This window comes from Pavona decussata, unplaced genomic scaffold (assembly GCF_977016875.1).
Source record: "Pavona decussata unplaced genomic scaffold, jaPavDecu1.1 SCAFFOLD_102, whole genome shotgun sequence".
Lineage (NCBI taxonomy): Eukaryota > Metazoa > Cnidaria > Anthozoa > Scleractinia > Agariciidae > Pavona > Pavona decussata.
Genome location: NW_028145517.1, coordinates 898,540 through 924,704, shown reverse-complemented (window position 1 = coordinate 924,704; position 26,165 = coordinate 898,540). Strand labels below are relative to the sequence as shown.

At 39.5% G+C, this 26,165-nt stretch overlaps 1 protein-coding gene, 1 non-coding gene and 1 pseudogene across 3 annotated transcripts in view; 1 reads left to right on the top strand and 2 right to left on the bottom strand.

The window, feature by feature from the left end:
* Positions 1–26,165, bottom strand: part of LOC146471499 (low choriolytic enzyme-like) — a 38,061-nt gene that overhangs the window by 8,109 nt on the left and 3,787 nt on the right. The window contains exons 2-6 of the mRNA XM_085120757.1: positions 24,124–24,300; positions 20,936–21,059; positions 18,723–18,814; positions 16,400–16,483; positions 1,947–2,089 (exon numbers count right to left, since the gene is read on the bottom strand). Coding sequence (XP_084976883.1) covers positions 1,947–2,089; positions 16,400–16,483; positions 18,723–18,814; positions 20,936–21,059; positions 24,124–24,300 — 620 coding nt within the window. The remainder of the gene's footprint in view (positions 1–1,946; positions 2,090–16,399; positions 16,484–18,722; positions 18,815–20,935; positions 21,060–24,123; positions 24,301–26,165) is intronic.
* On the top strand, positions 2,377–3,793 carry LOC146471500 (uncharacterized; annotated as a pseudogene). The gene is made up of 2 exons (XR_014866658.1): positions 2,377–2,949; positions 3,115–3,793. The product of XR_014866658.1 is annotated as an uncharacterized LOC146471500 (transcript).
* On the bottom strand, positions 2,518–2,590 carry Trnas-uga (transfer RNA serine (anticodon UGA)). The gene has a single exon. It is a non-coding gene; the product is annotated as a tRNA-Ser (tRNA).

Genomic DNA, 26,165 nt, shown 5'->3' with positions numbered 1-26,165 from the left:
ATAATAATAATAATAATAATAATAATAATAATAATAATAGTAATAATAATAATAATAATAATAATGATGATGATGATGGTGATGATGATGATGATGATGATGATGATGATGATGATGATGATGATGATGATGATGATGATGATGATGATTAGAAGAGCAAGTCTGGAACGTGTCAAGGAAAGAATATCTGAAACGGGTATCTGTTATGTGGTCCAGCAATATATCAATCCCGAGGAAAGTACACGTGACCAAGACATTCGCTCTACCTGCTCTTCAGCACCACATATGGACAAGCGACTGGACAATAAATAAACTAGAACATCGACAGACGCAAAAGAGAGATCATCAGAGAAGAAGAAGGAATGCATCACCACAAATGCATCAAACTGCTATACCTACCAGAAGAACTTGGAGGTAGTAGCATGAAAAGCGTCACCAAAAGCAATCAAGGAACTGCTAAGAACAAAGATTGTCAAAAAATATGCTAAAGAAGCAGAACAGCAGTCCTGGCTGGGAGCCTACACCACCAAATGATTCCAAGATAAACAAATGCAACCTACAGCCAATCATTTCCTAAAGAAATGGAAAAATTTCCCCGACATCGTATACAGCGTAAACAAAAGCATACGCCAACAACTTCCACCAACCAAATTCTACCAGCCAAATAAAGCACAATTGAAGATTACAGACACCAAATGCAGAATGTGTGGCACCGCTACAGAGTCAACCACTCATTTGCTGTGTGCTTGTCCAAAGATCACACAAAGTCTCTATAAAGCAAGACATTACGGATCGTCAAGACCTATCTAACACCGCCTACTAGAAAAGTACAACTTTCGGTAAAGCGACAATGAAAAACCATGAGTACCAACAAAGGTCACCCTCTACAGTAATGGACAAAGAAAACACTAAAATTCTTTAAGATGTACCTTTCCAACTTCAAAAGGCACAAGTAAATGGAGCAAATCAAGAAAATAGACATGTCAATATAAAACAAACAGACTAGTAATTGGACACTACTTGAAAGCACTCTCTGCGAAGTTGTCACAATTGCGGAAAAAACAGCTAAGAAAAAGGAAAAATACACAAAACTACCTGCAGGCATCAAACAACTTTATAAAAACACAAGCGTTAAACAAATCAATATTGTTTTCGACTTTCTCGGAGGCCACCACGAGGAGTGAAGGAAAGGACTAAGCTCAATAACGAATACTGACAAAGAGGTGTCCTTCCTTATATATTTGACGCTGTCAAAAACGGATTATCTGCCAGAACGCAAATATAGTTAAGACGTTTTATCCGTATAAACTGTATGAATGCAAAGAAAACGATTGATTGTAACATAGCTTAGACTGTTCACAGTCCCCCTATTTTTTCGTGGGATTCTCGAGATGTGGTACGCTTCGATGGAGCTGCCACCATCTTGGTTTGTAAAAGCGAGCGCGATCTGGGGAGAGTGTCTAAACTACCGAGAGGAGGGTAGCGGAGTTGGGCTATACTAACATCCACTCCCGCTCCCCTCGGTAGTTTAGACACTCTCCCCAGATCGCGCTCGCCTTTACAAACCAAGATGACTATAGATCCATCGAAGCGTACCAGTCTCGAGAATCCCACGGAAAAATTGGGGGACTGGGAACAGTCTAAACATGGCTAGCCCAGACCCGTGTCCGCAAGTTATGTAAATAATTTGTGAAAACAAAAATGAAATCTTCAATAATTATACGGCTCCCTCTGTTTTATCCTGTGAGGCTGTTTTACACAAATGCATTTGTATGTTTTATATACTGCATCATGATCGTCATCATCATCATTATCATCATCGTTTATTTGCAATACGTCCACCACGCAGGTAACTTTTCGTTTGCGAAGACATAAATATAAATTCTTGCAATATATTCAATATATATAAAAAGTAAACAAAGAATCAAATTGCCGTAGTAACATACCCCTTGCTCTTTTGGTACTATGGTGGGTTGTCTGTTCTTGGAGAAATATTTTGCTCCATAATGCATCACGCTCTGGTAGTCGTATGGGGTTCCAAGTGAATCAATATCCGATTTGGGATACTTCTTAAACTGACCTTTAAAACCTGAAAGAAATTAGTCAGATCATTATGATACGTATTACTAGAGGAGTCAACAAAATTAAAAACGAAGGAGATAAGCCTGGTCAATTTGCTAAACTTAATAGATATAACTAAGATAATCGAAAAGCGGACTTCCTTAGTCATGCAAAACTGGATCTTTTCTGAATTTATTGTTCTAGCTTGCCGAAGAACATCGTGCTTTGGTGATTAATGGACGTTAAACCTTCAATAATAAATAAATAAATAAATAAATAAATAAAAATAAATAAATAATAAATGCTTTGTTTGTAGTGCAATTGCACTTAGCTACCCAAAGCTAGTTTACAGGCATTCCACTCAGAAATAACGGGAGACAAATAATAATCAAATTGAACATAACATGTTAAAAATCCCAACTGGCAGGAGGCAAACCAGCTGGCTATTTACAAGCGTGGCCGAGGCGGGACTTGAACCCAGGACCTCCGGATTTCAAGTCCGGCGCCCTTACCACCGGGCCACACCGCCTCCTCATATATAATACCGACCTTAAGCAACCCTGGACCGCGATCCCGAGGAGGTCAACCGGAAGTCAAGATTGCGTTGTTGACTGCAATTTGCATAATAGTCGAGCCGTCCACCTGACGTCGCGGCGGTCGTTTTCACCAGCTTGGCGGTGTCTCGAGAACGTTAGTTTGTTTTTGAATGTTAACTTTGAAATCCGTGTCTTTTCCAAGCCTAATCTGGATTATATTCTAAACTACCGATATTAGGTCGCATAAGCAAAAGCTATTGATTTTTTCTTTCTTCTTCCCAGTGCAAAAACGCAAATTCACAGCGACTATGGCGAATCCTGGAAGTGAAGTTCCCGCCATTGCTAAAAATGGGTAAATATATCTTTTCTTTTCATGGCATTTACCTCGGCTTTCTCCGAAATGTACCCGATTTTCAAAACAAAGCTGATAGGATTACTTAAGTAACCTTGAACATGAAAGCTCAATTTATTTGTGAGCGATTTTATCTCGCTAACTTCATTTTATTTTAATTTATAGGTCAAATGTCATGGAGTGGACAGAAAAACACGATGTTATTTTGTGCCGAGAAATCCTAGTTAGCGAGCCCTATAAATTCAAACCTCGAACATTGGAGAGAGGGAAGGTATGGGACGAAATAGCCGAAAGACTCAACAACATCAAGGATCCAAAGTTTCAAGTCTCAAAGCGATCGATCCGAGAGCATTTCCAGCTTCTGCTTTCAAAGTTCAAAACAAAAATGAAAACCGAGCAGCGGGCGTCTGGCATTGAAGTCGAAGATACCGAAGTTGATAAGGCCATGGAAGAAATTTATGAGAAATGGGAGGCTTCAGAAGGGGAACAACTGAAAGGAAATTAGAACACGAAGAAAAAAGCTGAAGTAGATAAAGCTAGTGCGGAAGAAGTAAGGCTCAGAGCGACGGAAAAATTACGCGAAACGAAAAAGAGAAAGAACGCCGAAGAGGGCTGTGCTGTCCAACCTAAGAAAACACAAAGAAACGGAGGAGAAACTGTAGAATTCCAAAGAGAAATATCACAAAGGGATTACCAGTTTCGACAAGAAGAGTTGCGAATAAAACAGAAAGAAAAAGAAAATCTGCGAAGCATTCAACAACAACAACTGGAAATGATGAGGATGATGCAACAGCAAAATAATGCTATGATGCTTCTTATGTCTAAATTTGTAAACAAATAGACATTCCATGCATTTATTAACTTGCAGTCAATGATAAATTGTCTCCGGTAAAACTTGTTCTCGTTTAATATGTACAGCTCGTTGTACTTAATAGTTTTATATGGGCTGTTCAGTTGAGGTTGTAGTTGTAAACAATGATCCTACTATTGTGATCTGACCACATGTAAGAACTTTTGAAGCGTTGAAAATTTGTACACAAATTCACACAGTTTTTCAAATAAAGTAGTCTTGCTAGTGTTGGAGGATCAAGGTGAAAGAACTCAGATGTAGCGTTGCCGTAAAGACATGTAAGTGCGTTTCTTAGTATAGCACAAACTAGATACATTTTTCCAACACTGCTGAGGCCAATTTTAAGGTTTTTCTTGTAATCTATAAACTTGAAATAAGAATGATAATTATTCTGGAAAGTGACGCAGGCATACTCGGAAAAAAAGAAATCCCAGTTCTCCTATCAGGAGTCGAACCTAAGAACTTCCGATTACTAGTTCGGATGCTCTACCACTGAGCTACAGGAGACTCGTGGGAGCTAAGGCCATTAAACTAGGTTCATGGGACAAACATCCTGCATACTGCTAGGATTTGAATGTCGAACGGTGGTATATGAAAGAAATGTGATGGTATATTTCCAGCCTGGTGAATGAATGAGAATGATGATTATTCTGGAAAGTGACGCAGGCATACTCGGAAAAAAAGAAATCCCAGTTCTCCTATCAGGAGTCGAACCTAAGACCTTCCGATTACTAGTTCGGATGCTCTACCACTGAGCTAAAGGAGACTCGTGGGAGCTAAGGCCATTAAGAGTGCCTAACTGTAACTTTCGAGAATCGCTGGCCAAGCTTGAAAAATCGAAACTCCTGATAATTTGCCTGAAGTTTAATTTTGGGGAACTATCTTCGAAAATATTATTTGAATGTTCTGGAAATTTTTAGTTTTCGAGAATTTTGGAGAAAACGAAATAACGGGTTTTGCCTTATTAATTATGCAAATATCTCACTCAAAATTAGCCAAGTTCAATACGCTTGTGTTGAAACAGTACGCAACGCTAGAAAGCGAGGTCGGTTTTGAATAAGAGCATAACTCACTTACTTTCTATGAATGGGACCTATGTAAACTTTTGTAGAACTTTGGAGGGTTTTATGGCTCTTTGAAAAATTGACATTTTGAGGACTTCGCGATGAGGCAAAAATTGAGTAAGTTTGAAGGTTTAAAACGCATCTTGGTATGTCAGGTATCGACTCGAGAGGAACATTGTGATTAAGCTTGGGTCTTCGTCTTTAATAATACGAAATAAAAAATCTGGGCAATCAATGCGCGCGCTGACGAAAACCAAAGTTAGCGAGGCTTCGTTAACAAATTTGCATAATTCGCAACTGTTGAGAAAATCTTATGTTGTGGCGACTCGGTGAAAACATTGACCTAGGCTATCTTCAAATGGTTATTTTACCCCACATTGCATTTGTCTGTTTCTCTTTCTTGTTTAATAACGTGGTAGAAAAGGTTTGGGAAAAAAATGCGTGATCGGACAAGAAAATATTCGTCAAATTCTGGTGGAAAATTTGCATAATGCAAATCTTCCAATAAATTTTTCTGCAAAAGAAACTGATTGGGAAGGTTTCGTTAAGAGACCATTTGACCGAAACACCCCACATAAAAGGAGTCAAAACAACGTTTAATAATTCGATTTTAACCAATTATTGTCGAATCTTAACCTTAAATTAATAGTGCCAAACTGATACTCGCTATTTCGTTACCTGCGTCACGTCAGTTGGTGTCGATATGTCTTAGAATGTAATGCCCACAAACCAACTTGTGCTGCGAAATTGTCAATTACAACAACTAGAAAAAAGACCTTTATTTACTGGCGTATGAGTGGTTTTGATAAAAATAAAACGTTCACGTGACACTTGAATCACGTTTAAAAGATACATGCTTGTCAAATGAGATGCGAAAGTTGGACATAGGGTCGGTCAAAGTGAATATTTTTAATTAAATCATGTTTGTTTACTGGAATGCATGCTTTTTCAAATAGCTAATCCAACCTTCTTCAGTGACCTTCCAAATAATGATCACCTAGAATTGGGTCAGTCAAAAAAACTCTCTGTTCGTGTTGTTTGATACTGTACCTTCGCAAGTGGCTGAAAAACAATGTCAGCTGGCACGCCATATTTTAACACAATTACTGGTATAAAATATCACACATGCACGGATACACGCTTCAAAACTTGTGTGCCAATTTCCGTTTAACAAAATAATAACTTAGTTTCTACCTACAGTCCACATTGGCTGTGGGGCATGCATTTATCTTTGTCGAATGTCAACAACAGAAACACGGGTATCTCATTGACACTGTATACACGCAATGTCTACTGCATACATCAGAGGTAGCCGAAGCTCTATGACCTTTGTTTGACCTTTATATTTTGATGTCACGATGAGTGTTACGCAATGGCGTAAATTATAAGGGTTTGCATGGGAATTTACGAATGTCTTTTGGAGTCGAAAGTAAAGGGCATGAATTGAACAAAAATTGCTTACCTTGTCTCCTTGATCTCTTGCCAAGATTTTGTGCGCCATATTTTGGCCATTTTAGTACGATTCCAGTGGGGTTTTAAAGGTTTGCTGAACAATTTCCTCGCTCTCTATCCTGCTATATATGTCCCCAAAAGGTTGGCCACTTCAGTAGCAATAGTTTTCGTTGCAACGTCAACAATGAGGTCAGTATAAAGTCTGAGTCGCAGACAAAGGACTACGGACCACGGACTGAGTATAAAAGAGAAACTTCTTCGACTTCGGACTACAGACTACGGACTACGGACCGGGTTTAAAGGAGAACTGAAGTCTGAAAATCATATCTTTCTTGTATTCATTCTCAGTAAGTTTAATACGTATCAAATCAAGTTTCGCTGGTTGTTTTTGTCCCTTTATTTTTATTTATTATTTTTTTTAGAAACAAAACAAGGACTTGGAATAAAATAGTGAGGATCAACCGTGCAAACATAAAATCTTGCTTTATCTCAGCAAACAGCTGGATTTTTAATACGCGCTGAAGAGAGCCGTCATTTTAATTTTTAGCATTCATCTCAGGGTTTGATATGGTGAAAACTGGCGTGATTAAATGCGCAAAAGGATGTTTGATGATCATGATCGTGATCAGCCAATGAGCCCACGTGCACAATCATCTAGATGTCGTACATAGACATGTATGCAGTAGACATTTCGTGTATACAGTGTCATTGAGATACCCGTGTTTCTGTTGTTGACATTCGACAAAGATAAATGCATGCCCTACAGCCAATGTAAACTGTAGGGCGTGCAGTCAGTCCATAGTCCGTAGTCCATAGTCCTCCTATCCTAATACGAACTTTATGCTCACCCCGTGGTCCGCAGGTCTTCCTCTGTGACTCGTGTTTTATAATGACCGCGTTGTTCAATAACGTTGCAATTTATTTCAAAGAATACTATTGCTACCAAAGTGACCACGATTGGGGGATATATATCTATAGTGGGATACCGTATAGAGAAAGGAAAATTTTCAGCAAACCTTTAAAAACCCACTGGAATCGTACTAAAATGGCCAAAATATGGCGCACAAAATCTTGGCAAGAGATCAAGGAGACAAGGTAAGCAATTTTTGTTCAATTCATGCCCTTTACTTTGGACTCCAAAACACATTCGTAAATTCCCATGCAAACCCTTATAATTTACGCCATTGCGTAACTCTCATCGTGACATCAAAATATAAAGGTCAAACAAAGGTCATAGAGCTTCGGCTACCTCTGATGTATACAGTAGACATTGCGTGTATACAGTGTCAATGAGATACCCGTGTTTCTGTTGTTGACATTCGACAAAGATAAATGCATGCCCTACAGCCAATGTGGACTGTAGGTAGAAACTAAGTGTAACGAGTATGGTTACATGAAGTACAAGTCTAGTTCCCGCCTTGCGTGTCACGTGACCGAGCTTGTAGGAAGCCATCTTGAAGGTTTGTTGTCGCTGTTCAACCGGAATAAATAAGTTGTGTTTTGCGGACTCTGTGTCTTTCCGCCTGTCGTTACATGGTGTTAGAAGTTCCCCGGATCCACACGTCACGAAAAGGAATGATTTGTGGCAGAAGCTACCGAATTTATGCCTGAAACCAGTGTTCAAAATAGCGAAAGTCCGGCTTCAAGTTTGATAACCATGGCGAATTTCCAAATACCTCCTCCTGACATACTCGAGCTAAACGATGGTTCGACAGCGTCCAATTGGCGAACTTGGGTTTCTGCTTGGAATAATTACAGGCTGGCTACGAAGCTAGATAGAGAGGAAGAAGCACGCCAAGTAGCAACACTTTTGGCCGTAATTGGAAAAGAAGCGAACAAGGTGTTTCGTACTTTCACGTGGGCCTCGCCAGACGACGCGAAGAAAATCGCTGCGGTTGTAAGCAAGTTCGAAGAGTATTGCATTCCCATGGAAAACACTATTTACGAACGTTTTCTTTTCTTTACGCGGGATCAGCGGGAATCTGAAACTGTTGATCAATATTTGATTGAGCTTCGCCAAATTGCAGCAAATTGTGATTTCGAGTCAATCACACCCGATCAGCTTCTCCGGGATCGACTGGTGACAGGTACCAAAACTGCCAAGGTACGTGAAAATTTGCTCAAAGAGAAGAAATTGACTCTTGAGAAAGCTATAGATATCGCTCGTGCCGCTGAGAGTACGGCTGTTCAAATGAAAGTTATGTCTGCTGAGTCTGGATTGAGTGCTGTGAAAGAGAAAGAGAAAGAGCAGTCAGAAAATGTCCCATCTGTCAGCAGTGGCTGGATCAAGGACTGCAGATTCTGTGGTAGGAACCACGAAAGACGTAGCTGCCCTGCCTTTGGCCAGATTTGTGCACATTGTAAAAAAAGGAATCATTTTGTTGTCAAGTGCCCGGCAAAAAGCAAGGTGTCTTCTGTCCAAGAGCGATTTTATTTAAGTGCCGCAGGTGTCGGAAACGGAGGTCGTGAGATGGTTACCCTCACTGTATCAAAAGAGTCTAACCCCCTTTCAGGTTACGATGTAAGCTTCTTGATGGACACGGGGGCTGAATGCAATCTTTTGCCCTTGGATGTGTACAAGAAGGTGACTGGCGATCTGCACTTGAATTTCCTCAATGCACGCGGCAGGTCAATCCTGGTTTTAGCTAATGGAGATGAGCAACCAATCGAGGGCAAAGCCACAGTGTATGTCTCCCGCAAAGGAAACGCACACAAAATTGAAGTCAATGTAGTCAGGGGCCATGGGTATGAGCCCATACTGTCTAAGCAGGCAATGCTGGAAATGAACTTGATAAAGATTCTAGACAGTGACCGAGATCCACGCGTCAATGTACTGAAGTCCGACACAGAGCCATTGCTGGAAGAGCATGACGATGTATTTGAAGGCCTTGGAAAGTTGGACGGACAGTACCACATTGTAACAGACGAGTCCATCAGACCTGTAGTGCATCCTCCGCGGCGTTTACCTGTTGCGATGACTGAGCGAGTTCAGCGGAAACTCGAAGAAATGGTAGCTGCTAACATAATCGAACAAGTCGACCATCCTACTGACTGGGTATCCAGTATGCTAGTGGTGACCAAGCCATCCACCGAAGCTGAGGGGGAAACCAAGTTACGCATCTGTTTGGATCCCAGGGATCTGAACCTTGCCATAAAGCGTGAACACTTCCCGATGCCGACAATTGAAGAGATTGCAACTAGGCTGAATGGGGCAAAATTGTTCAGTGTTTTTGATGCCAGTAATGGTTTCTGGCAAGTGGAACTTGACGATGAGTCTAGTAGTTTAACAACGTTTAACACCCCGTTCGGGCGCTACCGTTGGAAGCGAATGCCATTCGGCATCAATAGTGCACCGGAAGTTTAGCAGCGCAAAATGCGAGAGCACATTGAGGGGCTTAAAGGAGTAGAAGTAATTGCAGATGATTTTGTGATCGTTGGATTTGGCAACACACCTGCTGAGTGGCAGACAGACCATGACCGGAATGTGCGTGCCTTCCTAGACCGTTGCCGTGAGAGAAACCTGAAGTTGAACAAGAAGAAAGCCCGACTGAGACAGCAAGAAGTTCCCTTCATCGGACACATTCTAACCCGTGAGGGACTGAAACCAGATCCACACAAGGTTGAGGCAATCGTGGGGATGCCAGACCCGACTGATGTCCAGTCCTTACGTAGGTTCCTGGGCATGGTGAACTACTTGGCAAAGTTCCTCCCACGTCTATCCGAAGAAACAGAAGTTTTGAGAAAACTCACTGAAAAGGATGCTGAGTGGTGTTGGCTGCAAAGTCATACTGATGCTGTGGCCCATGTCAAGGAAATGATTGTATCTGCACCTGTACTTGCCTACTATGACGGGAATAAGCCAGTGGTCATTCAATGCGATGCTTCCCAAAGTGGACTTGGTGCAGCTCTGCTACAGGAGGAGCGCCCAGTGGCTTACAGCTCTCGTGTGATGACTCAAACGGAACAAAACTATGCGCAGATTGAAAAAGAGCTACTCGCCATAGTTTATGCTTGTGAGAAATTTGATCAGTACATTTTTGGAAGGAGCAATGTAATTGTGCAGTCAGACCACAAGCCGTTGGAAACCATATTCAAGAAGCCAATCCACAGTTCGCCAAAACGCCTCCAACGCATGCGTCTCCGCTTACAGAACTATGACATCCAAGTGGTATACAAGAAAGGAGAGACCATGTTCTTGGCTGACACATTAAGTCGCGCTTACTTGGAAAAGGAACCAGTGAGTCAGACCCAGGACAGTGACGTCCGTTCTGTCAGAGAACGACTGTTCGCTTTTGAGTTAGAGCAGATTAAAAATGGTGAAGATCTAAGTGTCTCCCCCACTCGCCTGGAAGAGCTGCGCAAGGAGACTGCTCAGGATGAAGAATTACAGACCCTGTCTGATGTTATTCATGAGGGTTGGCCAGAGACCCTGTCAGAAGCTCACAAATATGACCGGCGTCGGAGGCAAGTAATTGAGCTGTATTGGAACAGCCGTGATGAGCTGACCATAGAAGATGGATTGGTATACAAGGGTCATCGCCTTGTGATACCATTTAAAGAGCGTTCTGGTGTTGTAAAGAGCCTGTATGAATCACATATTGGAATAGAAGGAACATTGCGTCGTGCCCGCGACATTGTTTACTGGCCTGGAATCACAGCCCAGCTCAAAGATCACTTGTCAAGGTGTGGAATCTGTAACCGTTATCAGCCCGAACAATGTAAAGAGCCTTTAAAGCCTCATGATGTGCCTAATTTGCCATGGCAGAAAGTTGGTGTTGATCTTTTCGTGCTGGACGGGCAATCATTTTTGATAGCCGTTGATTACTACTCTGGCTATTTTGAAGTGCAAGATATGAGTAGCACCACCAGCAACCGTGTTATCACCATTCTAAAGGCGTGGTTTTCCAGGCATGGTATTCCTGTGACTCTCATCAGTGACAATGGGCCCCCCTTCAACAGTGAAGATTTCCAGACCTTCAGTAAGGAATGGGATTTTCACCACGTCACAACAAGCCCTTATCACGCACAAAGTAATGGTCGTGTGGAAAATGCAGTTAAGACTTGCAAGTCATTGCTGACCAAAGCCCGAGCTGATAAGCGTGATCCTCTGCTGGCGTTACTTGAGTGGCGCAACACACCAACTGAGGGTATGAATGCTTCTCCTGTTCAGCTACTATATGGTAGGCGAACACGCACCCGTCTCCCAGTAGCCAGGCAATTGTTAACTCCACAGGTGATAACTGATGTCCCCGAAAAGATCAAGATTAGAAAGCAGAAGCAGAAATACTACTATGATCGTCACTCACATGAACTGCCAAAATTGCTTGACGGTGATGCCATTAGAATGCGATTGCCACGCGAGAAGGAATGGTCACTGGGGCGCGTCATTGGAGAGGAGGCGACCCGTTCCTACTTGGTTGAAGTGAACGGAAAGCATTATCGTCGGAACCGCAAATGGCTCAGAGCAACACCCGAGGAGTTACCGGAGTCAGTGGAGACAAACCTCGACATGACCGATCCAATGGAACTGGTAGAGTCAAGTCCTGCTGAGCCGCCACAGGCAATGATACCATCATCACCAGTGGTTTCTGGGCCTCATACTGAAGGTCGTCCTGTGCGGGACCGCCGCCCCCCAGTGTGGTTAAAAGATTATGAGTGCTGAAATAAGACACTGACTCCGCCTTGTTGCCCCTTTTTTCAATTTGGCTTTATTATGTACTTTTGCAGGGGCGTTTTAATATAGGAGACTTTCTAAGGCAGATTTGAACATTATGTTATTGCTTTTTATTACCATTAACGTTCTGTATGCATAAACTAAATTATTAGACTTTGGAAGGGAGATGTAACGAGTATGGTTACATGAAGTACAAGTCTAGTTCCCGCCTTGCGTGTCACGTGACCGAGCTTGTAGGAAGCCATCTTGAAGGTTTGTTGTCGCTGTTCAACCGGAATAAATAAGTTGTGTTTTTCGGACTCTGTGTCTTTCCGCCTGTCGTTACACTAAGTTACTATTTTGTTAAACGGAAATTGGCACACAGGTTTTGAAGCGTGTATCCGTGCATGTGTGATATTTTATACCAGTAATTATGTTAAAATATGGCGTGCCAGCTGACATTGTTTTTCAGCCACTTGCGAAGGTACAGTATCAAACAACACGAACAGAGAGTTTTTTTGACTGACCCAATTCTGGGTGATCATTATTTGGAAGGTCACTGAAGAAGGTTGGATTAGCTATTTGAAAAAGCATGCATTCCAGTAAACAAACATGATTTAATTAAAAATATTCACTTTGACCGACCCTATGTCCAACTTTCGCATCTCATTTGACAAGCATGTATCTTTTAAACGTGATTCAAGTGTCATGTGAACGTTTTATTTTTATCAAAACCACTCATACGCCAGTAAATAAAGGTCTTTTTTCTAGTTGTTGTAATTGACAATTTCGCAGCACAAGTTGGTTTGTGGGCATTACATTCTAAGACATATCGACACCTACTGACGTGACGCAGGTAACGAAATAGCGAGTATCAGTTTGGCACTATTAATTTAAGGTTAAGATTCGACAATAATTGGTTAAAATCGAATTATTAAACGTTGTTTTGACTCCTTTTATGTGGGGTGTTTCGGTCAAATGGTCTCTTAACGAAACCTTCCCAATCAGTTTCTTTTGCAGAAAAAATTATTGGAAGATTTGCATTATGCAAATTTCCCACCAGAATTTGACGAATATTTTCTTGTCCGATCACGCATTTTTTCCCAGACCTTTTCTACCACGTTATTAAACAAGAAAGAGAAACAGACAAATGCAATGTGGGGTAAAATAACCATTTGAAGATAGCCTGGGTCAATGTTTTCACCGAGTCGCCACAACATAAGATTTTCTCAACAGTTGCGAATTATGCAAATTTGTTAACGAAGCCTCGCTAACCGGTCAGTATAAAATGCAGACTGCAGACTGCAGATTGCAGACTGCAGACTGGGTATAAAATGCAGACTAGGTATAAAATGCAGACTGCAGACTGCAGATAAGGTATAAAATGCAGACTGATACCAAAACCGTCTCTTCGTCAAATACAGGATACATTTTCAATTTTCAACTCACCCAAGTGTCACGCAATCACATTTCCGAGATCATCTCCCACGAAATTGACCTTATTTTTGACCCATTTCTCAACAATTTGCTTTCTTTATCTTGATTTGGTAGCTTTCATTTCCTGAGGCCTTTTCTTCACAAAGAAGACTCCAGCTTAATCGCTTTGCATTAGTTCGTAAACAATTACGCCCATGACGGGTCTCATAATTATTATTATGAGGGAAACAGACTTGATTTCTGAGGGGGCAAGCAATTTGACATCGACAGATTTTAACTAGTTTCTTTGAATATTACCGAAGTTTGTCAAAGACAAATTGTATACCTTCAGTATTCTAGCAATACATGAACACATATTTTATTCAAAAAACATTATTTTACTGCCACCCTGACTGCCACTTACCGATGTCGCCGATGTCATGTTGACGCAAAGTCAACCACGTGCGAAGTAAAGGCCATGTGACAACATTATTGCTTACCTCATGCTGTGCGGTTGTTTATTTCAAGGTTGACGCTTTTCGAAAAGAATATAATAACGTCAAATAAATATTTCATGGGAAATGATCTCGAAAGACGATTGTATGACACTACGTTAAGTTGAAAAATTCAAAATGTATCCTGTATTTGACGAAGAGGCGGTTTTGATATCAGTCTGCATTTTATACCCAATCTGCAGTCTGCAGTCTGCATTTTATACCTAGTCTGCATTTTATACCCAGTCTGCAGTTTGCAATCTGCAGTCTGCAGTCTGCATTTTATACTGACCGCCTCGCTAACTTTGGTTTTCGTCAGCGCGCGCATTGATTGCCCAGATTTTTTATTTCGTATTATTAAAGACGAAGACCCAAGCTTTATCACAATGTTCCTCTCGAGTCGATACCTGACATACCAAGATGCATTTTAAACCTTCAAACTTACTCAATTTTTGCCTCATCGCTAAGTCCTCAAAATGTCAATTTTTCAAAGAGCCATAAAACCCTCCAAAGTTCTACAAAAGTTTACATAGGTCCCATTCATAGAAAGTAGGTGAGTTATGCTCTTATTCAAAACCGACCTCGCTTTCTAGCGTTGCGTACTGTTTCAATACAAGCGTATTGCACTTGGCTAATTTTGAGAGAGATTTTTGCATAATTAATAAGGCAAAACCCGTTATTTCGTTTTCTCCAAAATTCTCGAAAACTAAAAATTTCCAGAACATTAAAATAACATTTTCGAAGATAGTTCCCCAAAAGTAAACTTCAGGAAAATTATCAAGGGTTTCGATTTTTCAAGCTTGGCCGGCGATTCTCGAAAGTTACAGTCAGGCACTCTTAAACTAGGTTCATGGGACAAACATCCTGCATACTGCGAGGATTTGAATGTCGAACGGTGGTATATGAAAGAAATGTGATGGTATATTTCCAGCCTGGTGAATGAATGAGAATGATGATTATTCCTATGATGATTATATCCTAGCAGTATGCAGGATGTTTGTCCTATGAACCTAGTATAATGGCCTTAGCTCCCACGAGTCTCATGTAGCTCAGTGGTAGAGCATCCGAACTAGTAATCGGAAGGTCTTAGGTTCGACTCCTGATAGGAGAACTGGGATTTCTTTTTTTTCCGAGTATGCCTGCGTCACTTTCCAGAATAATCATCATTCTCATTCATTCACCAGGCTGGAAATATACCATGACATTTCTTTCAAACTTGAAATAGTTCACTATGTCCCCAAACAGCCACTCCACTGCAACTCTCACTTCACTCATGGAGGTGTTGAATGCTTGCATGTCAGCCGTCAAGATAGCATTTCTGTATGGGGCTTGAAGTTGCACTCTTAGAGGGTATGCTGGATCTCCGTAGATACACATGGGTTGACCGAGGGGAGATACAGCATGTAGCTGCAACTGATGAAGCAACCCAGAGTCTGCAAGCATCCCAGCATCATGCTTTCGGCCCTCTGATATGTTTTCGGCCCATGATACAGCATTCTTGTTCAGCACGCGTGCAATCACCACGCTTGCCTGACTTCCGAATGCACTCATTGGACATTGCACGCGTACTGAACAAGAATGCTGTATCATAACAGACTAGAAACAATAGAAAACTCCCAAAGCACAAACTCAGCGAAAAGGCTAAAAATCTTCAATGTTTACTCAAGTTTGGGATTATGGAGGTGATGTCACAGTTTTTCAATGACCATGAAATTCAGAATCAGGGTAGTGAGTTATTCAATTGTGGCCCTGAAAAAATTTGAAAAAAAAAATACGAATTTTTAAGAAAATGCTTTTTTGTGAGAAGGACTCTGAAACGCCGACTAGCGTTAACAAATAGCTAAAACTATCATTTCTATATGTTTGCATTGCTCGAAATCGCGCGCATTTACAAGGCCCTAAGGCTTTTTGCTGACTTGCAAGGACCCATCTGTAATAAAGATTCCCAAAATAAAGGAATACATCTCACAGTTTATTAGATATAATCGTGTAAAGTTTGCTTATCATTTTTACATAAATTATGACCTAAATTTGGAAAGTTTGCTTATCATTTTTACATAAATTATGACCTAAATTTGGAAAGCACTAAATTCCTCGAATTGGGTCTTTGCGATTCTGTTGAAACTCTGTTCAGCATAAGGCACTAATGTGCACTATGTGTAGCCGAGAGATTCTTACGAAAAAAAAGCCGGCAACAGCAGAATTTCGACTCAGACCTAAAAGGGGCGTGATACTATAACCACGTGACATTTACTCTGATCGCCAAATTTTTTTTTGCTATATTGTAGATTGATCTATATGTTATCCATTCTATGTGTTACACTTACGATAAAAGTAACGGTGGGGATACCAGAGAGCTTCAAAGTAGGGTGGTACCGCCAAAAAATAACTGGGTCGAGTCACCTTAAGGTCCCTATTTATGACAGTTGTAGAGCCCCTTCTATCGCCAGGTAACTTTCTCTCAGCAAGAGTGACAGAACGAATTAAAAAAATGAAATTAACTGAAAGGGTTCACACATACCTCGAGGAATATTTCTCCAATTTATTTTGACATAATTATCTCTGTCAAGGCGAGATTGCTCATGGAAGAAACCAAGAGCATGTCCTGCAGAGAGAAACGTTTTCATTAGTACCAAGCTGGAAAGAACGAGGGAAATTTTAGATAAACAGTGACACAATAGTAGGTAACATTCGTGGCATTACTAATTTGCTCAAATGGAAAATGCCTTGAGGTTTTCCTGCGCTTTCGTACGATTATTTCTACAAATTAAGTGAAATAACTTAGGAATTCTGTCGCCGTTTAAAAGAAGTTGGGGTCATTAACAATTAAAATAAACGGTGAACGGAAAATTCGTAGTTGATGCGTGACACTTGGGAGCTTAAGCAACGACGACGGCAACGGCAACGACAACGCCGCAAAACAATAGGTTTAATGAGCAAAAAAAATCCCTCTACACGACTGCGTTTTACATTTTGGTACATTTATTTGCCGTCCTACGCAAAACAACAACGTGAAATGACCACATTTTAGGTTTTGTGTAGAACGTCAACGGACGACTGTGTATTTTTCATTTTCTTTCTTACTTGTACGCCACTCCTACCAATTGGATTCCTGGATAGTTCGCCATTTTTGCAAAAGTTGATCGTGAGCGAGTTGAAATAATTGCGAAGCAGCACAATTGAAATAAAGTTATATTTTCAGGTGACGTTTTCGTTGCCGTTGCCGTCGTCGTTGCTTAAGCTCCCTACTTGCAGTTGTATACTACGGTGGCAGGATTGGTATTGTAATAAATATCAAGAATTGTCAGAAATCAGTTTACAAATCAACAATTATCATTTACCAATTAATTCCATGAGCTCGTTAGATATGAGATTATAGATAGCCAACGAGGCGCGCATCGCCGAGTTGGTGGTATAATCATCTGATATCCAACGAGCGCGAGCGGAATAAAAAAAAAAAGCAAAAAAAAAACAAAAAAACAAAAAAATCAAAAACAAAGCAAAAACAAACAACAAACAACAACAACCTTAAGACAATTTAATGGTCGCTACTTCTCGTGCGTGGTATTACGGCTCATGTACAGTAGAACCTCGATTTTACGATATGGCAAGGGGACAGCAAAATCATATCGTTAAATCGGGATATCGTTGCAAACGAACTCCGTATTTAACGATTTGGCGGAAAAGCAACCAAAAATATCGTTGTATCGGGATATGGTTAACAATAAAATAAAATGAATAAATCTCCGCAACTTGATACCTGAACTGTATGTATATTTAGAAATACGATTTCTAGGCCAATTCCTAACAAAAAGCAGTCAAAGTTGAACAAGCTAAGACAACTACTGAAAAATAAAGAACAGAAGGATGATAAAGCAGCTTAGACAGAGTATAAATAACCCATAGTCTGACAAGCTGTTGACAGAAACGCCAGTTCTTTACTGTATCTAAATAAACTTTGTGTAATTTCTGTTTGTCACTCTTTTACGGTATGTGATTTTAATTACATCGTTGTAACGAGAAAAACTTGACGCTTGGGTCATTAGATTTCCATCGTTATACCGGGAATATCGTTCAACCGAATATTGTTAAATCGGGATTCTGCTGCACACAATTTATTGTAACTTTTGCCGGGACGCAGAATGCTGATCGTTAATTCGGGAATATCGCTAGATCGACGATCGTAAAATCGGGGTTCCACTGTACCATTTAACCCTAGCATGCATTATGCAATGATTCGGTTTTTAATAATCATTCTCAAACTCATTAATAATTCATCGAGCCAAAACCAAAGCAAATCACTACCGTGACCGTGGTTTGGATATGTGTTCCTTATTACCATGAAATTTTGTCAACTTTAGCCTTGAATTTCTCCAAGAATTATTGATCATTTGAGAAGCCATATCAAACACTCGAAAGTGTGTTTCATCAGATATCCAAACACCTCGAAGTCGTTTAAAAAACTCGGCTCGTTTTTTCAGCCTACTTCTCAGTGTTTGGATATCTGATGAAACACGCTTTCTCGTGTTTGATATATTACTTATTGTATGTCATCGCATAAGGTCGAGGAAAGTTAAGGATTAATTTTCCAGAGTATTTTCTTAATTTTGACAAACTACCCAAGAAGGGAACTTACTCTTTTCGCGAGGTTGTAAGAAGCTGTGAAGAAGCTTGGTTCATAAATGATGACTTTTGCATACTTTGCAAATCCACCCAGGTGTCTAGACAATGGAGTGTTTCAAATTTGACGAAATAATCGTTTGCTGTTTTGATTTTGACGCAATAATCATAAAAAGAAGGAACCAATCAATTTTAACTACTTTATAGGTGAATTAAATACTTACCAATTTCATGGGCTACAATTCCTTTGTACCAGCATCCTTTGGCAAGATTGATATTTTGGCTTCCTCCCACTCTTCCCACATACGATGAACAACTGGAGAAAATGGAGTAGTAGGTTAACCTTAAGGATAAAATACAACAACTAAAGGAGAGGGTCTGTTTACTGTAAATTGTTATAAAATAGTAGGCGTTTTCAAGGACAAAAATTTTTCACAAAACTTACAGATATGGGGACAAAATCTGTCGTCGGAATTCAAAATTATATTAACACCAACTTTAGTGAACACTTAAGGTGGGGCTCTACCTGAATTTGAGTGAAATTTGAAGAGGTTTTAAGAATGGATAGAAGAAAGGAAATGATTTCTGGAACACTAACAGACAGTCGATAACCACGCAGGAGCACCCCAGGTTGCTAGTGGACTAACTTGGTATCCGTCTCACTAAATCTTCAACATTTCTTATTTCTTTTAATTTAACCAATCCTTGAAGAAAAATTATTTCCTTCCAAATATACCTAAAAATCACCCAGAAATTCATAAAAACACCCCAAATTATTGATTTGTGTTATGAATGGAGGGTTTTTGTATTGCTTGAAATGCGAACAAGATATTTCCATTTGACCGATTTTAAGCGGCGTGAAAACGGCTTTCAGGTGAACCCCCACCTTAAGACGAACATTTTCAAGAAAATCCTTGATGTAATCGACATCAACCCAAAAGATGTCAAGAAATCCACGCGTTCAAGACTTCTGTCAGAGTTGTGAACGAAAAAAGTGATTTTATGACGCTATAGGACGGAAACAAGCTTCGCACCAAAACGAGGCCGTGCCTCGTGCACGTCTAAGAAAATGTGTCCCACATGGGAGGGAAAGACGCTGTCGCGTCCTATATGTAATGTTTTCAGCATCATCAGGTTTTTGGAGCTCCCTCGGCGGGTGGACCAGTGAGGATGGGACTCTGCAGAGACTCTGCGCCCAGTAACTCTACCACAATGAGGGGGTTAGGGGGGGAGGAGAGACAGGGGAGCATTTTGCTCAAATTATTTTTAATTTTTTTTATTGTTATATTAACATGTTAAAAGGCGCGTTTTAACTTGTATCTACTTCAGATGGATGTATCTGCCACTGTAAATTCGATTTAAATGTTAAGAAAGCTATGTTCTTGTCCCCCTTTAAAGTGCTACTATGATCAAATTTTACCTGTTGAACTTTTACGTTTATTACATAGAATTCTAGGAAAGATTAAAAACACTGTTTACCGTCTCTAAATATCTGCATTGGTTCCGGATATATTTCAACTTTGAAAAATATGTAAAATATGTAAATGAGACGACTGATGACGTCATACTCTCAGCTCAATATAACATGAAGTATATTAATAGAGCTATCTCAGTCAATTTACAGCAGAAACCATTGAAACCTGGCAGGCTAATAGTTCTAAAGGCAGTATACCTATGGCTTTAAAAATTTCGGTTCCCATGGCAACTCACTCTTTTCCAGTCCCCTCCAACCTGATTTCAATATTTTAGTGATTTTAAGTTTGAAAAACATTTAACAAGGCCACAAACTCAACCAAACATATTTATACGCTTGCTGAATAATGCAGATGAAGCACCATTGGCAAATATCAAAATAAAACGGCAAAGGTGGCCAGCAAAGCCTTAAGTATCAGGGAGGACTGGAACCCAGTATGTTGCCATGGTAACAAAAGTAATAAACTTATTTTGTGGAGCGCATCTAGAGCAATGTCACTGCTTAGAATAAAGGATTTCTGATACAAATTGGCTGAGATATCTTTTTTCATAATATTTGATCAAAATTCGGTTGAGCTTATGACATCATCACTTGACTAATTTGCATATTTTAAAAACTTGAATATCTCTGAAACAAAAAGTGATTTGTGAAAATAATAAACAGCATTCTTCTTCTCGTACAGACTACTTGTTTTTTTTTTAAATGACTTAGATTAGAAAGACGCGAATTTCGTCATAATAGCACTTAAACTAAAACGGCAAATTGTTCCATATCAATTCCTAAAAAAATGACGAAGGATGGTGGCGTTTGTTCACATATTAAAACATCTACAACGGTTCAAAGTTTGCAGAAACCGCACTCCCCCCCCCTCCCCTGCGCTCCCTCTCGTTCTACATAGGCCGGGTTCAGTCGCATTGAAGAATGTGTGAACATTTGATAAATCGTTAAAAAGGTTTTACGTACCCTTTACCAAGTTTGAAGTAGACGTAATCTGTTTCTTTTGTTCTTTTCTTAAAACTGATACAAGTTTTTGTGGTCCATTCATCCATTCCATCTTGTATGGCCTTCATCGCATCGGTATTTCCAGCTAAAACGCAGATATCACATTTAAGTGTCTCAATACAAGCTTTGAGAGACAATGGGCTAATTCAATAAAACGTTTACATTTGTAACCAAAAATCTGGGCTCTTGTTATTATAAGCTCATGTAAACAACTAGTCCAATAAACGGTAAGACATCTTTTTCGATTATTGTTGAACTCGTTTTTAAGTTTCTTCGGCCCAACTTGAAAAACTACCAGTGTAAAAGTTTTAAAAGTTTTATTGAGTTTTTCAACCAGTTATTAAGTAGTCTTGTAATGAAGGGTGAAAGGAAAGTTCGTTGGAGATGCATGATACTTGAAAATGTTATCGGATAGGATTGATATAAAAATAAATACCAAAAAGTGTCACAGACTTTTCGGGTATATAACCCTTCCTCAGTGTGGAGAAAACCGTTGAAATACGCTTCCAGACACACGCGCGCATGCATTAAAAGTTATTATAACATAGACGGCAAAATTACTACTTGCTGATTGGTCGAAACAGAGGACAGTATTTTTGTTAATTTTCCTTTCATCGAGGACAAAATTACTTACTCCTGATTGGTCGAGCGGCAAAATACTTGCTTCTGAGCGCGCCATTTCTAAATTTAGTTGGTTTCTCCATTTTGCAAGATCCTTCGTTGGACCCACGATTTGCTTATTTTATCGATCTGTGTTTGTGTGATTTTCAAGCGGTAGAAAGCTTCACAACAATGCAGGCGAATCAATTAATTGATGCCTAACATTTGGTTTAATTGTTGTTAGTTTGCTAGTAAATTAAACTTGTATTTTCCCATAATTACATGTATATAACAATAAACGTTTCTCGTTTTGTCTGTTTTGTACGCTAAAAAAACAGATGAATTATCCGTTTGTTTTGCTTACGGGCAAGTGTTTTTATTCCGGGGTGGGGCTGACTGTTTAACGAAGTGCCTCGATAGTTTTAAGAAAATTTTGCCCTCCATGTTATAAACTGACGTAATCGCAATGAGTCCTCGTAGAATTAAGGATTGATTTTCACTTGTATTTTCAAAGTTTTCGAAAACTTTGAAAATAAGCGTGAAAATTAATCCTTAATTCTACGAGGACTCATGCGATTACATATACTAATTCAAATATAGCTAAAATTGATGTTAAGTCCATCCGGCTGAACAGTTTGAAGTTGGAAAATCAACCTCATTTCATGCTTGCGCTGGAGGCTTGTTCTATTGATCTCATTGTATTCTCGGTTTTCACGTGACGTCACCAAATTCTAGAATTCAAAACTGGGAGGCCTACAAAATTTTTACCTTCATTCAAGGAAAGATTATTTAAAAATATGTCTGTTCACAATTTCTTAGTTCGATGTCGTGCTTCCTTTTGAAAATAGAACAGTTTCAATTTCCGAGTTTCCATCGTGCGTGACATCAGGAGGACGGCCGTGATAGAGCTTTTCCGAATCTTAAAAATGACTCTTCGGGTGATTTTCAGCATTCTAAACATTTTAAGTTTGAGGAGAAATATTAATCCAAACATTCGAAAATTCACAAGGGCAAACAAACCTCTTTTCTGGCAAAAGTGAACTCCAGATGTTTTTTCTTATTTCCGGCCGCCATGTTTGTGCCCCTCAGAGGGACACAAACATGGCGTCTCCATACTAAGCTCTATAAATTTTTGTGGAACATTTTGTCAAATAACTCGAGTACGGAATGCCTCACAGACCTGACACTTGGAAAGATGCCTTATTTATTTATCCTCTGTACCATGTCCATTTCTTGACTTCATTCATGGAATAGTTTCGATTTTTTTTTTTCAATGGCGTGACAATGAAAACCGAGAATAACTGCATATCCGGTACCAGGTTATCTGAAATACTGTGACCCGTGGAGTTGAAATGTTTGGTCACAGGGAGACCAGGAGTGTTGTTCCGGATACTACGTAAGTGTTCGCTAAAACGACTCCTGAGGCTCCGCCTGGTTTCACCGGCAATGCAAAGAATGTTAGGGCAGTAATTTTGTGTACTGCATATCCTGTAAGCGATGCCGACATCAATTGTAGCTATATTTGAATTGTAAGTATTAATGACGCACATTTCTGCAAGGTTGATCGTACTGTGTTGAAAACTTAACACGACAGCGACATGATAGAGACCAGACCGCGAATTAATAGAATGCAGCTGCCGCGGACAGCTGTTATGAGCTGGTTGGCTCTCATCAGCACGGTGTAGCACAGCAAAAAGTAGAACAACCAACGAGAGTCGAGTGGTCTACCAAATGAACGTGGTAGTGATGTCGGATGGGCCCAAATTCAGACATCCGTCCACGTCATAGCGCGTGACTACAAACAATGAACAAAAGAACTGAAATATCATATCGCTGTGGCGATAAGGTAAATAAAAAAAAAAAAGCAAAACTTTCCTTCACAATTACATAGCCAAGCCATATTAAAAAAGTACTGCATACCGCGTCCGCGCGCTACTTTTCGTATGGGTGCGTGTATTCGGTAGCGTATTTCAACGGTTTTCTCCACACTGAACTGAGAACGGTTATATACCCGAAACGTCTGTGTTTCTTCCAAAACCATTTTTGACACTTTTTGATACTTATTTTTATATCGATACATCTGAAATTTACTCAAAGTATTCCTTTTGAATAGAACTGAGTTCTGAGGATTGATGATCTGCTAGATAGTTACCCCATATAAGAGAAAATAGTTAGAAAAATCTCTCCAGCCGCTCGGGAGATTTTTAAAAAAAGGCTCACAAATTTATAAATTACATTTTCAGAAAATTTAAATGCGAATTATCCCGCAGAAGATACTTGTTCTCAAGATCACAACAGAGAAAAATCAACAAAACTTCCACGACGTCAATCAGTAACTTTAGAGACATATTGGCAATTAAGTCACTTCATGAAATCACTGTTTATTTAACGGTCCATTTTTTATCACCATACAAAAACCATGATTTAGAACGCAAATGTCTGTTTAAAGGCTTGGAAAGATCAGAAAGAAAACATAATACGGCATTTTATGTAGTTTGCTCAATTCTTCTCGTTCAGTGTACCCGATTTTACGGTTAGTGAGAACTTACCAAGTTTTGGCTCGATTTCATAGACTATCACCCCACCGCGCCACTTTGGATATGTGCTTGAATCTCTTTTCCGGTCCAAACCGTCAACATCTTGTCCATTCTTAGCTCTCTGACGCTGTTCTGGTGTCAGAATCATGTCTCCCTCATACAGATCGGGTTCATGCACATTCAAATTCTCTACAATGTAAAGTAAAATCCATCATTTAAACCATAGGACCTGTAAGTGTTCAAGCGAGGTTCAGACGGGGTTTAACAAAAGTCAGGTCTAAAGCAATTTCAGTCTAGCCAAAGTGAATGGTTCATCGGTGAAGAGGTGTGACTGATAAGTCCTATAGCAGTAACCAGATAGCTTAGTCGTGAACAGGGTCATATAGGTCTATGGACTGCTTTAAACTGTGGTCTAAAATAGACTACCATCATTCTGGATCAGTGTATCTTGGATTGCTTATGATTTTGTATTTTGCAAACAAAAGCGAGGGCGAGTAATTCACAATTCCTTCATCCGCAATTCAAATGTACGAATTTTCCTAAATTCACTTTCATTTCAGCTTATGTTGTTAAAACTGAAATGAAGAGTTTATGAAACACCAAATAAATGAGCGGGCTTTTTTTCCCAAACATTAATAAAAACGGTTAAAAGACTGCAACGGAAACGAACTTCATCAATATAAATTAAACAAACTTTTCTGGTCATAAGTGCTCCTCACAGTGTAACTTTTTAACGTTAAAAAAAAACTTAATTCCAAGATGTAAACAAAAGTTGATCTTCCTTGCTCGCATATGTGTATGATAACTGCTATCTAACCTTTAGTTTAGAGCACAGCAAGGTTCCTTGGGCATCAGTAGCCAATCAGACACTTGCATCGTAAATAATTTTTATGAGGCGGAATCGAACCCAAAGTGCCCTTAAAAACTTGAACGTTTGACAGGAAAATTATTCCTTTTTTTCCGCATAACAAAACAAAAGCGAAACATTCCCATCTTTCACGCACCTATTTTGAAGCTTATCATTGAGAAGGACTTTTAACATTGGAAGAATGTGCGAAAGCAATTAGCGGTTCACAAAATGACAAAACATCAGGATCCGACGGCTTCATTGCCGAATTTTATCGTCGTTTTTGGTTCATCCTTGCAAAAAATAATGGTTGACAGCGTGAACTATCCTTTCCAAGTAGGAAGTTTGTCAGTCTCCCAAAGACTTGGGATTATATCACTTATTCCTAAAAGGGAAAAGAACTAAGAATTCTTGAAAAATTGCAAGCCAATCACCTTGCTAATTACCGATTATAAAATTCCCACAAAAGCTATTGCAATGCGTCTTGAAAAGAAATGACCAAAGATTATTCATCCATATCAAGCAGGTTACATAAAAGGTAGATGTATTTCAAAACGTTAATACAAACGTTTTAAAGACTGCAACAGAAAAGGACTTCATAAATATAAAATACACTTTTCTGGTAAGTGCTTCTCCAAGGGCACTATTCATCGTAATGCAAAAATAAATAAATAAATAAATAAAGAAATAAGTAAAGAAATAAATAAGACACTTTAATAAGTCGAGGGATGTTTTATTCTTTCTTTGTTGGGATGTTTTTTTTTTTTGTTTCGTTGAAATCAGCTTTCCTTTAGGACCACATTTAATCGATATACACCCTTAAGAGACTTGTAAGGAAGTTTCCTGTTAGTACAAAGGGCAATACCATCATGCTCACAACACTTCGTATATCTGACATTTCTTTTTTTAACAATGAAACATGGACATTGCATAATATTTTGACCATGGAGTATAACTGTGCATTATACAGAGATACGTTTTAGGTCAGGACTATGGTGAGCAATGCATGAGCAGAAACGCATTCAGTGTTTTGTGATAATGTCGTGAATTTTGCAGCATTACTTTTAAAAACAAAACAAAAAAAAAATACGCGTAGTATGAAACAAAACAATTATAGCCACTACGGCATCAAATGCTTACCATCAGGATTATGATCCGAGCTGAATGCTGCTCTACACAGCAAAATAAATAGCAGCCACTTCATGAT